The sequence below is a fragment of the Phragmites australis genome, chromosome 1, assembly GCF_958298935.1.
Source record: "Phragmites australis chromosome 1, lpPhrAust1.1, whole genome shotgun sequence".
NCBI lineage: Eukaryota > Viridiplantae > Streptophyta > Magnoliopsida > Poales > Poaceae > Phragmites > Phragmites australis.
The window spans coordinates 24,166,617-24,181,444 of NC_084921.1; the positions used below are offsets into that span (position 1 = coordinate 24,166,617).

General features: G+C 42.5%; 2 protein-coding genes across 3 annotated transcripts; one reads left to right on the forward strand and one right to left on the reverse strand.

Annotated features, from left to right (window-relative positions):
• The first annotated feature begins 6,094 nt into the window (after positions 1-6,094).
• LOC133913107 (uncharacterized) lies at positions 6,095-8,711 on the forward strand. 2 transcript variants are annotated; one of them, XM_062356163.1, is made up of 4 exons: positions 6,095-6,480; positions 7,147-7,588; positions 7,740-7,927; positions 8,188-8,711. In XM_062356163.1, exons 1-4 carry the CDS (start codon positions 6,159-6,161, stop codon positions 8,622-8,624), a joined length of 1,389 nt encoding a protein of 462 aa, XP_062212147.1. In that variant the 5' UTR covers positions 6,095-6,158; the 3' UTR covers positions 8,625-8,711. The 2 variants fall into 2 exon arrangements, with proteins under 2 accessions (XP_062212147.1, XP_062212155.1); XM_062356171.1 differs by having other exon boundaries at positions 6,099-6,480; positions 7,740-7,855.
• Positions 8,712-10,187: 1,476 nt separating this feature from the next.
• On the reverse strand, positions 10,188-14,589 carry LOC133913124 (CRS2-associated factor 1, chloroplastic-like). Its single transcript, XM_062356184.1, has 5 exons — positions 13,870-14,589; positions 13,337-13,464; positions 12,704-12,929; positions 11,515-11,642; positions 10,188-11,439 (listed from the first exon to the last, which is right to left on the reverse strand). Exons 1-5 carry the CDS (start codon positions 14,480-14,482, stop codon positions 10,426-10,428), a joined length of 2,109 nt encoding a protein of 702 aa, XP_062212168.1. The 5' UTR covers positions 14,483-14,589; the 3' UTR covers positions 10,188-10,425.
• Positions 14,590-14,828: the final 239 nt, after the last annotated feature.

A 14,828-nucleotide genomic window follows, 5' to 3' on the forward strand; every position in this document is an offset into this window, starting at 1 on the left:
CTCTAGCATCCGATCATCCATCCCACATGCATCTCATTTACTCTCATTAATTCACGTACGAGGTAGATTCAGAATTATCCCCCCTGCCGAATATCAAAGGGGGTCCCTCCGGATCCCTGCTTGTGGAGTTCATCCTCCGACACATCCAAAATGAACTCAACAGCTAACCCAACAAAAAAAATTCAACCTAACCCATTAGCAGGCTGGCATCCACCAACACAGTCATATCTAGGGCACCTCCACGAGGCTGTTGTCCACAGCTTGCCCCCTCCACCTAGGACAACAAGGTTGCCCGCATCACAGCATCAGCATCAGTGTTGGTCGACGGCAGCAAGCCTCCAGTCCAGATAGTCCTCAGCACTAGTGACGATGTGAATGGGATGGCATAGGAGGAAAAGAATCAGAGTGATGAGGTCACTAAATAAGAGAATTGGATAACAACAAATGGCAAATGCAAGAGCATAAGGTGTAGGGCTAGCAGTGGGTCAGATCGAGTCTGGGTGGAGCAAAATCATGCCAGACCTGGAACCTGTCGGCCCAATCTGACCCGAACCCGAAGTAGCAAACGGGTTAAAACTAAAACTCAAACCCGAACCCGTCGGCGCTCGTCGGGTTCTGGTCAGCAACAGCACAATTGCACCACTGCACCACATTTTTGGTCAGTAGCAGTGCAGCACCGCTACGCAGTAATACATTTCAATTTTCAACACACAGTAGCACAACAACAGATCGCGCGGCAAGCGTCGGTGGGGCGTCGGCAGCAATGGGGCTGTAGGATCAAGGATACCGACTAGAGGGGGGTGAATAGGCGGTTTTAAAAGCTAATTGCTAAGCGATCAAAAAAACCTGTGAAAACAAACTAAAGATCACTAGAGCAATAAGTAGAACAACTAAGAGCTAAGTTGAGGTTTGCAAACCTAGGGAGATATGCAACAATTTATAATCTAGGAAGATAAATTAGTTGAAGAAAATTGCATGAAAGTAAATAACTCAATGATAAGGTAAATAGCTCAAAGATGACACATGAGATTTTTTCCCGTGGTATCGGTGATTTGCATATCATCCCTAATCCACGTTGAGGTGAGTTCAAGCTTCAAACCACTTCTCTATCAAGTATTCCATTCTCGCACGAGAAAAGGCTCATACGAGCAACTTGACCTTAAGCCGAAAATGAACAAGAACTACTCAAAACCTCGATTTCACTAGCGAAGCACTTTACCACTCTGGCAAGATGTGCTCAAACCTCTCACAATCACCACCACGGCTCCTTCAACAATCTTCCTTGAAGGGCTTGATGGTGCCACAACCTCCAAGCCGTCTAGGAGGCGATAACCTCCAAGAGTAATAAGTTGATGATGCTTGCTTGAAGAATCACAAGTGCCAAATTTCTCAAACTCATTGAAATTATGCACTAGTTGCTCTCAACCTCTCAAAGATGCAATCACCGAGTTAATGAAGATGGAGAGTGAAGGGCTAGAGCTCAAGGTGTTGTATTTATGTGCTAGAGTCAAGGTGTTGTATTCAATGAACTAGCCATGCCCTTATTTATACCCCTCTACCCAAAAACTAATAGTTACTGCCGTTCTGACAGCTCTGCGCAAGTGGCGGTCAGACTGCAGCACTACTGGTGGTCAGACCGCCCCCGTACAACAGCTACAAACAACGGTCAAAATTAATTCTGACACAGCCTGGCGGCCAGACCGCCATCCTTCTCGGTCAGACCAACACAGCCTTGGTGGTCAAACCGGCGGACCCTGCGGTCAGACCGTAGGACCCAAAACTCCCTATGTAATTCTCGGTCAGACCGGCACAGCCCTCGGTTAAACCGAGACTTAGATTTACTCAGCGTTTTGAGAAGATTTTATATAGTGGTCAAACTGCCCGAAGGGCCGGTCAGACCACCGCTCTCAAAGGGGTAAGACTACCCTGGTTTATTATACAGCAGTCAGACCGCCGCCTGGCCTGGTCAGACCGCCAGCACATAGGAGCACCCAATTGTAGTCTTTTCAACGGATTTTCTCAAACTATAATTTTCAACTCTATATGAAATGCAAGTTTGAGCAATTTGGTACCACAGAGACCTTAGGTAAACACACATCAACCCCTCTTAATAGTACAACACTTATCCTATCAATCTGGTCAATTTTTGTTCTCTAATCTCCGTTGACTGGTAAAAGAAAATACCCTACAATTATACCTTTGCCTTGAGCTATCCATTCTTCATGTTTTTCACTCATGCAACTTCTAGCTCCGCAACATCTTTGTGACTAATTTTTTCATAACTTATTCAAACATGTTAGTCCACAAAAGATATATTTTATTAATTACCAAAACACAAATTAGGGACCTAGATGCTTCAATCTCCTCCTTTTCGGTAATTGATGATAATAAAACTAAGAAGTGATGTAATTTAAGTTTTGAGCCCACTTTTAGCCTTTAGCAAAAAGAAGCCTCGAAGGTGAGTTTTTATAGCAAGAATTTCAAGTATATGAGAAATAAGATAATTCGCTATAAAAACTCAAGTCATGTGCCCACAAGATTAAAGAGAGGATAAATGGCACAAGTTATAGATTTAAAAGAGAATTTCGACAGAGTTTACCTTGTATATATGGATCCAAGGAAGGGGATATAATCAATAAGGTATCCAAAGACCAATATGTCACTTAAGAGTGTTTTCCTCGAGACATCCAACAAGGTTCATCACATATATATGAGCAAATAAACATACTTCAACATATTCCAATATTTAGACATATGGTTCATCACATAGTTCTTAACCAAAGAGAAGTAAAGATGCAAACATAGTTCATTACAATGTTTAAACAATTATGCAAAGCAGATATGCAATGAATAAAATTCTTCACTTCTTCCATTTCTCCCCCTTTGGCATCAAATACCAAAAGATCTAGTCATCCTCAGGAGGAGGAGGAGGACGAGGATAGACATTGTAGAAGTGATCAGAGAAAGCAGTGAACCAATCATCAAGTTGTTGCTGTCTAAGAGATAGAGTATGAAACATGTCTTACAATTCTTGGTTCTGAGCATGAAGTGCGGCGATGTCCTCACGAGCCAGGGAAACGGACCGACGAGTCGATTGGAGTTCTGACATCACAAGATGATAAAAGTTTTGCTAAATACTGGCCTGAAAAGAATCCAAATTCTGCTGGAATCCTTGCTGAATGGAGGCCATATAGGGATCAAAGAACCCTACCGGAGGTACCCACTGAGGGGGAACTGGTTCTGGAGCAGGCTGAGGTGGAGGAACATAGTTCTGAGGCTCATCATGCTGTCCTCCCTGAGCTGCATCCTGACCCCTCCGCAGAATACTTGAGTTTACTTTGAAAGGCTGATATCCCAAATGCTTACAATCACATGAAGATCTCCGAAACTTTATCTTCATAAGAATAAGAGACATAATGTATGGAGCAAAATAAAGATTTGGATTTATGCTCACGGTGATATCATCAATGGCTTTGAGCATAAACTTGATCACGTTAATCATTCTCCCATTCATGATATGGTTAATGATATTCCAATAAAAGTCCCGAATAGCACCACTATTACCGCTCTTTGGGGCAAAGGTGGCTCTAGCAATTTTGTTGATTGTAGCAGAGAGCACCTTTAAGCCTGTAACCATCCCAAGAGTGACTTTAGGTACAACCTCTATTGGTTCATAGAAAGCACTCCAAACTTTTTCTGCCAAGCATTCTTCATTGTTGATATTCATAGTGTCATAGACAGTATCAAAAGGAATTCTGATGGCATGAGCAAAATCTCTGAATGAAGCTTAATATCTCCTAGATCCAGTCATCCACTCAATTTTTTGAGAATCATGAGATATCTCAACATTAGCATAGAATTGATGAATGACTATTGCATTCCAATCACACTTGAAATTGACAAACTCATAGAGACCTAGCTCTTGAAAGATATTAGTTAAGACAGTCACTAGGTTAATTTCCCACATAAGCCCAATCAATCCATTTATGATCAAATATGTTCTTGCGCAAGAGATGGCCATAAAAAGCATCTTACTGTGTCATGGTATAAAAGTGAGGCAGAGTTGCATCATTATCAAGACCATACTGATATGTATTTCGTGCTCTAGTATATTCAGTTGAATTCCAATGTTTCTTATTCCCAACATAAGCTTGACAGTTTATCTCAATATCCTCATCATTAGCACCAAATTGCACAAACTCTTTGAAATTATGTACTAGTTGCTCTCAACCTCTCAAAGATGCAATCACCGAGTTAACAGAGAGGGAGAGTGAAGGGCTAAAGCTCAAGGTGTTGTATTTATGTGCTAGAGTCAAGGGGTGCATTCAATGAACCAGTCATGCCCTTATTTATACCCCTCTACCCAAAAAACTAACTGTTACTGTCGTTCTGACAGCTCTGCGCAAGTGGCGGTCAGACCGCAACACCATTGGCGGTTAGACCGCCCCAAACAATGGCTACAGACAATGGTAGAAATTAATTCCGACATAGCCTGGCAGTCATACCGCCATCCTTCTCGGTCAAACCGACACAACCTTGGCAGTTAGACCGGTGGACCCTACGGTCAGACCATAGGACCCAAAATTATCTGTGTGATTCTTGGTCACACCGGCACAACCCTTAGTCAGACCGAGACTTAGATTTACTCAGTGTTTTGAGAATATTTTATACAGCGGTCAGACCGCTCGAAGGGCCGGTCAGACCGCCACTCTCAAAGGGGTAAGACCGCCATGGTTCATTATACAGTAGTCAAACCGCCGCCTGGCCCAATCAGATCGCCAGCACACAGGAGCATCCTAATGCAGTCTTTTCGACATATATTCTCAAACTATAATTTTCAACTCTATATGAAATGCACGTTTGAGCAATTTGGTATCACAGAGATCTTAAATAAATACACATCAACCCCTCTTAATAGTACGGTATTTATCCTATCAATCCGGTCAATTTTTCTTCTCTAATCTCTATTGATCCGTAAAAGAAAATGTCCTACAATTATACCTTTGCCTTGAGCTAGCCATTCTTCATATTTTTCACTCATGCAACTTCTAGCTCCGCAACATCTTTGTGAATAACCTTTTCATAACTTATTCAAACATGTTAGTCCACAAAAGATATATTATCATTAATTACCAAAACACGAATTAGGGGCCTATATGCTTTAGGGGCAAATCTGGGCTGTCGGGTGTCGGTATGGGGTCAACCGGGCTGTGGCAACGGTGGAGCGTATCTGGGCTGTCGGGCGTCAACATGGGATTGGTTAGGCGGCGGGGCGGATCTTGGCCGTCGAGCGTTGGCACGGGGTCGGCCGGCGGATCTGGGCCATGGTTGAAGATTCGGCTGAAAGCGCTGCCGCATGGAGGGAGGAGCCCGACGGAAGTTCTGCTACGTTGAAGTCGTCGTCGCTAAAGAAGAATCGATGCCCCGCTGTTGCCAAAGGGGAAGATTGGAGGAGGCCGAGGCCTTGCCGCGCTACTGTGTTGAAGTCGTGTCGCCTATTGAGGCAGAGGAGAAGAGGGGCGGAGCTTCTGCACCGTCGTGTTGCCATGTTCTCATCGCTCGTCGTCGATCTATTGCAGGCATGTCATCGCATATAAAGGAGCCCCTATTGCCCCAATTGTCGTCATGATCTGAGGTGCACCGCCATTGATCCATGACCGATTCACAAAGTCACAAGACCAGAACCCTAAGCTGAGGTTCTGTCTTATTGAGCTACTTTTTTACGTGCGTGGGCTAGTTGCAAGCCTGCAAACGATGGGTTGGGCTACAACTTCAATGCAATATCGAGCGATCCGTGGACACCCGCGGGTGAAATATCAAACCCGAGCCTGACCTGATCCTATTCGAGTACCCGACCTGCTAGACCCGTGAGCGAAAATATAGACCTAAACCCATACCCATCAGACGTGAACCCGCGAGTACCTAAACACACATATCTAATTGCTAGCCCTAATACGATGGCTTACCTTCACAACATTAGAGAATCTACCTCACAAATTTTCGTTGTCACGCCAAAATTTCGTATAACTAACTAAATAATGGCTAAATCTCGTGGGCACCCCCATAATCCATCAAACCAAACATTTATGCTTCGTCTTTCCCCTTAGGACGCCGTGTGATCCGCACCGAAGTCTCACTCCCACTCGCGCACTCTCGGCATGCACGACCCTGGCCTCTCCGCCCGCGCCGCCGGCGCGTCTTCTTCCTCCGCGCCCTACGCCGGCGCCTCCGCCGCCGCCGCTGGGGACGAGGAAGACAAGTCCAAGAACCGGAAGGCGCACCCCGCCTACGCCCGCCTCCACTCCTCCCACCGTGCCGCCGTCTCCCTGCTACTCCTCCTCATCGTCGCCATCGCCACCTTCCTCGCGGGCCGCGCCCGGCCGAGCATCGACTGCGCGCTGCGGCGCCTCGATGCGCGCTTCCTCGCCCCCCCAGATGCCGCCGCTGCCTCCGACTTTGGCTCCCTCGGCGTCCCCTGGTGTAAGCACTCGCACCGCTGTTGCTTCCTTCCTTGCAGAGAAAGATCCGGTTCTTTTCAAGTAGTTTGGTTGTCCTTCGTACTTTTGTCAACTAATCGATTCGTCTGAGAAAAATAACCTTCACATGCCAAAATAATCTGTGTTCGTCAGTCTGAGTGTTTGATTGCGTTCTCCTTGTTATTGTTGTAGACTTGTATATATAGGTAGCTCATTAAAGAAACATTAAATTGTGGCTTCATAGATTCAACTAATATCCTGCTTGATATTATTGTTTGATACATGACTTTTTGCAATGGCTACTTTACTACTTCATTGGTTTTATAATTTGTAGGGCCATGTGGTGTAAAAGTTTTAGTTGTTCAAATTTGTCCTCAACATGATTCCACAACTATCAACAATCACTTGTTATGTTTCTTTGTGTTCCTTCAGAAATAGACCACCTTATTGCCAGTAATGAACTGTTATTTATGTTTCTAGCTTGTAGCTGCTGTATGAGTTGTTAACAGTAGGTACAATTATGTTTCTCTGTTCATTGTGAAGTGAGATTTTCTTTGGGCGATGTGACCCGTCATTACCTTCTTGGTGGGGAAATTCGTTTCGAAACATCTACTTGCATTATACAGAATGCCTTTAATCATTATACTATCTTATCCTTTTCTTCCAAAAGGCAGATCAAAAACAGGGAAGACGGGATGGACTTCCAAAGACCTACTTAATGGATTGGAAGAATTTGTGCCAATATACGAGACACGTCCTATCAAGAATAACATGTATGGAATGCGATTTGACCACAGCTTTGGGCTTTGGTTTATGGCTCGCTGGCTTAAGCCGGATCTTATGATTGAGAGTGGTGCTTTCAAGGGGCACTCAACTTGGGTTTTGCGGCAGGCCATGCCAAATACTAGGATTATATCACTCTCTCCTAGGCACCCTGAGAAATATCTGAAGAAGGGGCCAGCATATGTTGATGGGAACTGTATTTATCTTGCTGGGAAGGATTTCATTGATTTCGGAAGTGTTGATTGGGCAAAACTATTGAGAAATCATGGTATTTCTGATCCCAGTAAGGTGCTTGTTTTTTTTGATGACCACCAAAGTGAGTTGAAAAGGTAAAGTCTATCTATAGAACTTTTCTGTTATTTTTTTAGCTTTATAAAAAAATATTTTTCCTGATGACTAAATCCTAAGCATCAAAATGACAATGAATCAAGCAGTTCAACTTTTTTAATACTTGTTACTTTTAAAACATGGTTTGCATAGGTTAAAGCAGGCACTCAAAGCTGGATTCCGACATCTTATATTTGAGGACAACTATGATACTGGTACAGGCGACCATTATTCCTTGAGGCAGATCTGTGATCAATCATACATCAGAGGTCTCTGGCTTCCGATCTTAGATTCAGAATGTCCAAGATACAACAAATGCTGCATGTGCATTTTATTTAATGGTGATGATTGTATTTGTCAATATTGCTTGTAGAGTAACATACTTGTTTTCTGGTTGAACTTCACCTTACTAAGATTCCCATGCTAGTAAATGAGACCAAAATTCAGTTATAGGTTTGTATCGTATTTATAATATTTGTTTGCACACATTATTGTGCATATTGTATTGGTATTTAAGGATTCCTTGTTATAAAAGTATAAAACTAAAAGAAGACAGTAACCATTATTACAAAAACTAATCACCATATTCTTTTCTTTCCAGGTGGTGGACATAGCTGCTTTTGGGATAGTGATGAAGCAAGATTAAGATCGAAACGGAAAAAGTTTTGGGATAAGGCTGTGCAGATAGACGATCTATGTGGAGAGGATGATGCATGGTGGGGTGTTAGAGGTTACATGCGAGACAATTTCAACCATAGCAACAAGGCCATCTCATACAAAGAGCATTTCCAGAACAGTAGGCTTGTTGAATCTGTAATGGATTTGTATTGGGAGCTTCCACCTGTTGCTGGTCCATCCTTAACACATCAAACAAGGTATGACCCAGCACGTGCAACTGACCCTATCATCGAAGACGGTCGCTATGGCTTGTTTCGAAGAACCGGTCTAGCAAGATTAGATGCATCAGTGTTCAACGGTTACACTCAGATGGCATATGTTCAGATATCAGGCTCAATGTTGAGCACAGATGACGTCTAAAGATTTTGCCCAGTGGGCTTATTTTCTTCTTGATACGCTAACTGAACAGCCGTTCGTTGATAAACTTATAACCCTGGCGTGCGGTCATGCTTACATAATTTCTTTGTGCAACTTGTGTCACCTTCCAAAGGTTTACCAAATCTATGGAGGGCTTTATTTTTCTGTGAAATTTTGCTCTGAATAATCACATGGATTTATTCTAGTGCCTGCACTACATTACAATAGTACCAAGGGCGATATCAAATGCCTTGTGTGCTCTTGTATAATGTGTATGGCACACACACGTCACCAATGGCCGCTTCGTAGTACAAAAAGTAACATAATTATATTGGTTTTGATATAGTAATCTAAAAAATAAATAAAAAGGAAAGGTCGAGATCTAAATCCTCCTATCCAAAAATATGAGAATAAAACTCTACTTTCGGTAGACCAGTCCAAAACTTCAGATTAAGTTGAAAATAGATTTTGGCAGATGTATATGCATCTAATCTTTACGGGTTGAGAGCCGAATTCCCGGCAATAAAGGAAATGGATCAGTGAACAGTAGAGTGCAAATTGGTGAACTTAAAGTATCCACTACTTTTTTTAGTTCCATAATAACACTACGTTTTTTAAATTGAGCAATTTTAGAAAACTAATGTTATTGGTTAAACTAAAGAGGGTCGGTATATATCTTTAGGTTAATTAATTTGCACCCTTGGTGAACAGAAAAGTGCAGAGATCGTCTGTCATTATTTTTCCGGAAAGCAAAACCCATGCTCTGTTGTTACCAGCAAGATTCAGGGTGCTGCTGCATTGTTTTGTAAAGAATGCGCTGAAGGCTGGCTGTTGCTGCTGCTCGGCGAGTACAATGCTTTGCTATTTTATCAGGAAACACATAGTGTACAGGGCGTTCAGAACACTCGCTCGTAAGTATTTGCGTACAATTCCATTACAATCGTGTATTTAAACCCTGAGATTCATTTATGTACCACCGTCCCAAGTTGTACTTGAGTTGTAAAAAATTTGTTGTAGGCACTTCAGAGAGTTAGGAGAGGGAACGAAGCTATACATACAACTTCTACATACAAACAATATTCGGTATTATATTGGAAGTTCTATGTAGAACCACCACAATAGGCCAAGAAAAATCACATTAAGAAGTTTCTTAAGCTGACCACTTTTATCCATACATTCGAAAAATCGTTTAGGAGTTGAACAGTTTACGAAGTTCTGGCAAAATTTATATAATCCAAACAAACCCAGACTACTCTGAAACGAAAGTCGCTTTGTTTGACATTTTTATACTACAGAAGAGACAATTAAGGAACACAAAGCCTACACACCGAACAGTCCCACATTTGTCTATCACAAGATAATCAAGTCAACTGGGTTCTAAAGAACTTGAATGGTGGGGGTGCCGATGACGCAGAACTTCCAGATCTTTGCGTTGTCTGAGTCGTGGTCACTCAGTTTATCTCAGGCACAGCAATACCTGAGTCCTGCAATCTGAGAGTACATTTTCAAAGCCTTTTTGGAAACAACTCGGGACTTAGCATTTCGTGCAGAACATCTTTAGGAACATGTGATAACTCCTTTCAATATATCAGTAGTTAGTGATGACGACAAATCAGACTGAATACATTTTCCGAAGGTGATTTCAACGGCACACATGATTATACTGCAGTATTTCAAGGTTAAAAGTAGTCACTGTGACGCAGCAGACCACTTTTAACCATCTCAGCGTACATTGCATATTTTGCACGTGAAAAGAAGGATGCCGATGCATCAGTCTTTATGGTAGATAAAAGAACAATCACCTCTAAGCTAGTAACTTCGCTAGTTCATCCACTCTTAAGGTACCTTGTGGAACCACATCTGATAGAAACTCTTGTGCATGGTCATTTGTCTGCATTGCCAATCGTCCATTGGCATTATCTTTCATTTCAACATGACTAGATACTTTATTTTCTACAAGATGCTTTTTAATTCCTACATGCTTGTCTGGCCTATTTCTCCTGGCACTGGACCTCCTTTGTGTATGCTCAAAAACCAGTCCTCGTGGAGTTGACTTTGTGAATGCAACAGACTTTTGATACACCAGATCAGAATCAACAAACTCATTTTCATTCAGAACAAGTGCCTTGCCACTGTCAATGGCCCGTTTCAAAAGAAGTAACACTCCATCCATATAGGAAGGCATTTTAGAACTGCTGTTTAGAACATTCCTGCCTTTTATACCTTTGTTGTCTTTCCTCTTAGTCTCCAATTCATCACCGATGCTCGTTATACAGGGGGGAGGTTCCAGATCATCTGGAGAATGTTCAGATCTTGCAGAATAATCAAGAGACTTCTCAACCAGATCTCTATTTTCACTCTTGTCCAATGGGATACTTCGGCAATGTAATGCTGACTTCAGGGATGGATCCATAAAATCATTTACTGGATTTAATGGTGAATATTCTAATGGAGTGTGTGCTGAGGGCTCAGTACCAGATATACCTATAGAATTAAACAAGCCAGGGACTTCCGTTGCAGAAGCCAGCATCATATCACTGGCAAGATTAGCCTTCATGGAATCTTTCGATTTTTCTTCACCTTCACCCAAGTTGCAGTTCTTGAGATATGTTGCATTACCAGACAACTCAATCTGGGTCAGAACAGTTCCTGAATGTTTAACCTTTTCATTCAATTCTTTGCCACTAAAATGTTCTTTCGCTTTTGTCACTTCAAAATTATTTTCTTCTAATGGAGGAAGAGATGATTTCCAATCATTTCCTCTCCACATCAATATATGCTCAAACTCAAAAGACAGTAAGATACACGGAACTAGATCCTGTGAAGGTAGAATTCATCAACTTTTGAACAAAACAATGCCTATTTAAACATTATTCTGAGAGATTTATCAAACCTTCAGTTTAGCTCCAATTTTTCTGCAATCACTTTTGTTAAGTCCTGAGCAATCAACGCGGGCAAGATCACATGCTTCAAATGCTTCTCTAACTTGCTTCACAAGGTTAACATAAACACCATTTTTCCCTTTACAAAATTGGACGATTTAATGAGTGTGGAAAGAGTAATAGGAAATGTACAATTACTGAATGATGCAACGCATACATATATGATATCTTGTCCGTGGATATAATACGCACAGCACTAAGGAACTTAGAGAACCTGGAACAGGACAGCTATCAAATGGTCTGTAGTCTCTCTGGTTTCTGCAAAATTAATTATGCTAACTGCTTATTTCATAGGGACCTCTCAAATATCTTTTGGCAGGTAGCTTCAAATATAAAATTTAGCCCCAAATTCTAAAACTTGAAGCCCCAGAAAATAGGACAGTATTGTGAATTTGCGATACACCACTATGCATGTTTGTTGGCGTATGGATATCTATAGTTAGTTTATAAACCTTTTGTACCTAACCATAGCAAGCAAGTTAACGGTTTTGAACCAATGAAAGCATAAAATCAAGATTTCCTTCTTGTTCTCGGCCTACGAGTGTTACATGTTTAACTTATCATTAACATAAGTAGTACACAAATGGGCAACATAATATAAAGGAGCAATGCTCTAACCAGCATGATGGCATGATTATACAATTTATAGACATTAGCTTCTCAGTATTTATTTGAGCATTTCTAATTATTAAAACATGTTCAACAACTTATACTTTAGCATACTAATTGACAGGTACAAATGTTATGACACACATCACCTTCTGCTCATTTAACTTCCTTTTTTTATACTACCTCCCTTGTTTTTCTAGATGTCGTTTTAGGAGCTTGCTTTATTCTCAAATAGATATCATTTTGGGTTTTCTAGGCAGTGCTTTCCCAAAGAGCCCTTATCAAAAGTTATCCAGAATTGGTATTAGGGGTTGAATGAGTGTGGTAGGCTGGGGCCCAAAATTAGAGAGGTGAGAGCAATTAAGAGGGGCAAACAGGTCATAGAAAGAAGAATTGATTGTCACCTTGTTCCATGCAATGATTGATAAAATGACTTCTAAAAACGAACAGGGGGGCATGAAATCTGCTGCGTATCAAAAATTCAAAACAGTTCAAAGCAACCACTACTTGGAAAAAGAGAAACAGCCTTACCAAGTCTGCAAATTGGTGGTAATTGACGTCCTCTCTTGTGCATTTCTGTGGCCTCATCTGGAGTTAAGCCATCTGGGACCTTCTTAACAAGGCGAGGGTACACTGGTGCAACAGGTTTCCAGAGCATAAGTGGAAAACTTGGGCGAGTCCTGTAATTGTAGTTTCTACCACGAAAAAGAAATATGACACCCCCTTGGCGGTGTATTACTTTTCCTCCAACTTTTTCCTGTTGAAGTATAATATGAAGTTATCAAACAAGGAATCAAAAGTGGGATAAGAAACATGCAACTGCAGAAAGGAGTTCAGTAATTAGTATATCTGTAACTAGGATGACTTCTAAAATTATGATATCAGATGATGTATACTAGTATACTAGTAGTCCACTAGTTCACTAGAAATAAAGAGTAACAAATCTAACTCGAGGAGCAAACATGAGCCTTTCAAGAAAAATGTATTGAAAACAGTGATGCGATGAATAAATTTGCTTATAAAACTGCCCATATTTTTTTTATGCTAATATGACAGTTGCACTAAGAGTAAGCATGGCCAACATTGATTTCAATGCTATGATTTATGGAAACAAGCTGCACCACAAACAACTGAACCAAAAAGAAGCGGAAAGGAGCTGACTACCTCTAGCTGTTGGCAGACATTATCCATATCAACCGTACAGACACCTTTGCACTTTATCTTGCAAACTCTCTTCCTCTTCCAATGTGAATGAATGTTCTCCAACATATTGTGTGTCAAACCGTCCCTACCTGCAGAAGTCAGAAGAGACTAGAAATAACGGCATGCGTAACTGCTGGGCCATCTTCAACTTTTTCTCATACTACCGTATCAGAAACACTATTCAAAATATAACTCACTTGATGCACATTACAATAAACAAACCAACAAGAAGAATGTCTCGGTGAGTGACAAAAGCTTCTATCTCTTTCATCTTTTCCTTGTTGTCACCAAGTTTCTTTGTTTAGTTAGCTCATCGGTATTTCTAATTTCTTCCATACTGTATGCTTCACTTAAAGTGTAACAAATCAATGCTCCATACGCAACAAGAAAACATGTAACAACAATTCACAACCCAATCAAGAAGCTATAATGCAAAATTGGAGTACCCTGCACTGCTATCACATAATCGAATCACAGCAAGAGAGGGAACCCACCGATATTGAGCTGTCTTTTGGTCTTGAGGCTCCCGTTGACGAGCTCGGCGACCTCTTCCCTGGTGAGGGGCTCCCCGAGCACCTCCTCCCCGGACGCCGCTTGGTACCTCGGCTCCATCCCGGCGAGGAACGGTCCCGGCGATTGCACGGGCTTCACCCCTTTCTTGCCCGGTGGCGGCAGCACGAACGAGTCGAACTCTGGCAGCTCCTTGGAGCTCTTGGGCAGCGGCTTCCTCCCCGTCCACGGGCGTGGCGTGGCCTCGGGTCCGAACGGCAGGAACGGGGCCTCGCGGAGCGCGACAGGTCGTGAGCGTGGGGCCTCTGTGTAGCTATACTGGAACTCGAATGGCGCGCCGTCCAGGCGGTAGGAGAGGCCACGGTCGGTAACGCGGATGCCGGCGGCGGGTTTGTCGTTGTCTGGGATGGGGATCTTCTTGGCACGGCGGCGCACGGCTGCAGAGAAGGCCGGATGCGAAGGGACGGGGTGTCGGCGGCGCTTAGGGTCGGTGGAAGGCTGCTTGTGGTGGGAGAGGCGGAGGGAGGCGGGCAGCCGTGGATGGGATCGCTGGGGCGGGACGAGGAGGGAGCGAGAGGTCAGTGGGGCGGCCGCCATGGATGGTTACCGTGCAAGGGGACGGCAGACGACCATTTATCTGCTTCCGTTTCTAAAATCGACACTACGCCATAGCCCATAAGCGATAAGGTGGCGTTTGGTTCGTGGAAAATGAGGGATATGGGAAAAATCTAAAATTAGAGAATATATATAAACATATTTAATAAAATAGATAGTATATTGTCGTATTTATAAATTTAGTATCGTATTTGGCCTATCGTTTACCGAAAATAGATTTTTGGTACACCGTACATCGAAAAACCCATATTCGAAATACCGTATACAGAATACGGTACTGTAGCCCGTATTTGGCACATTGTGTGGTGAATACGGTACTGTAGCTCGT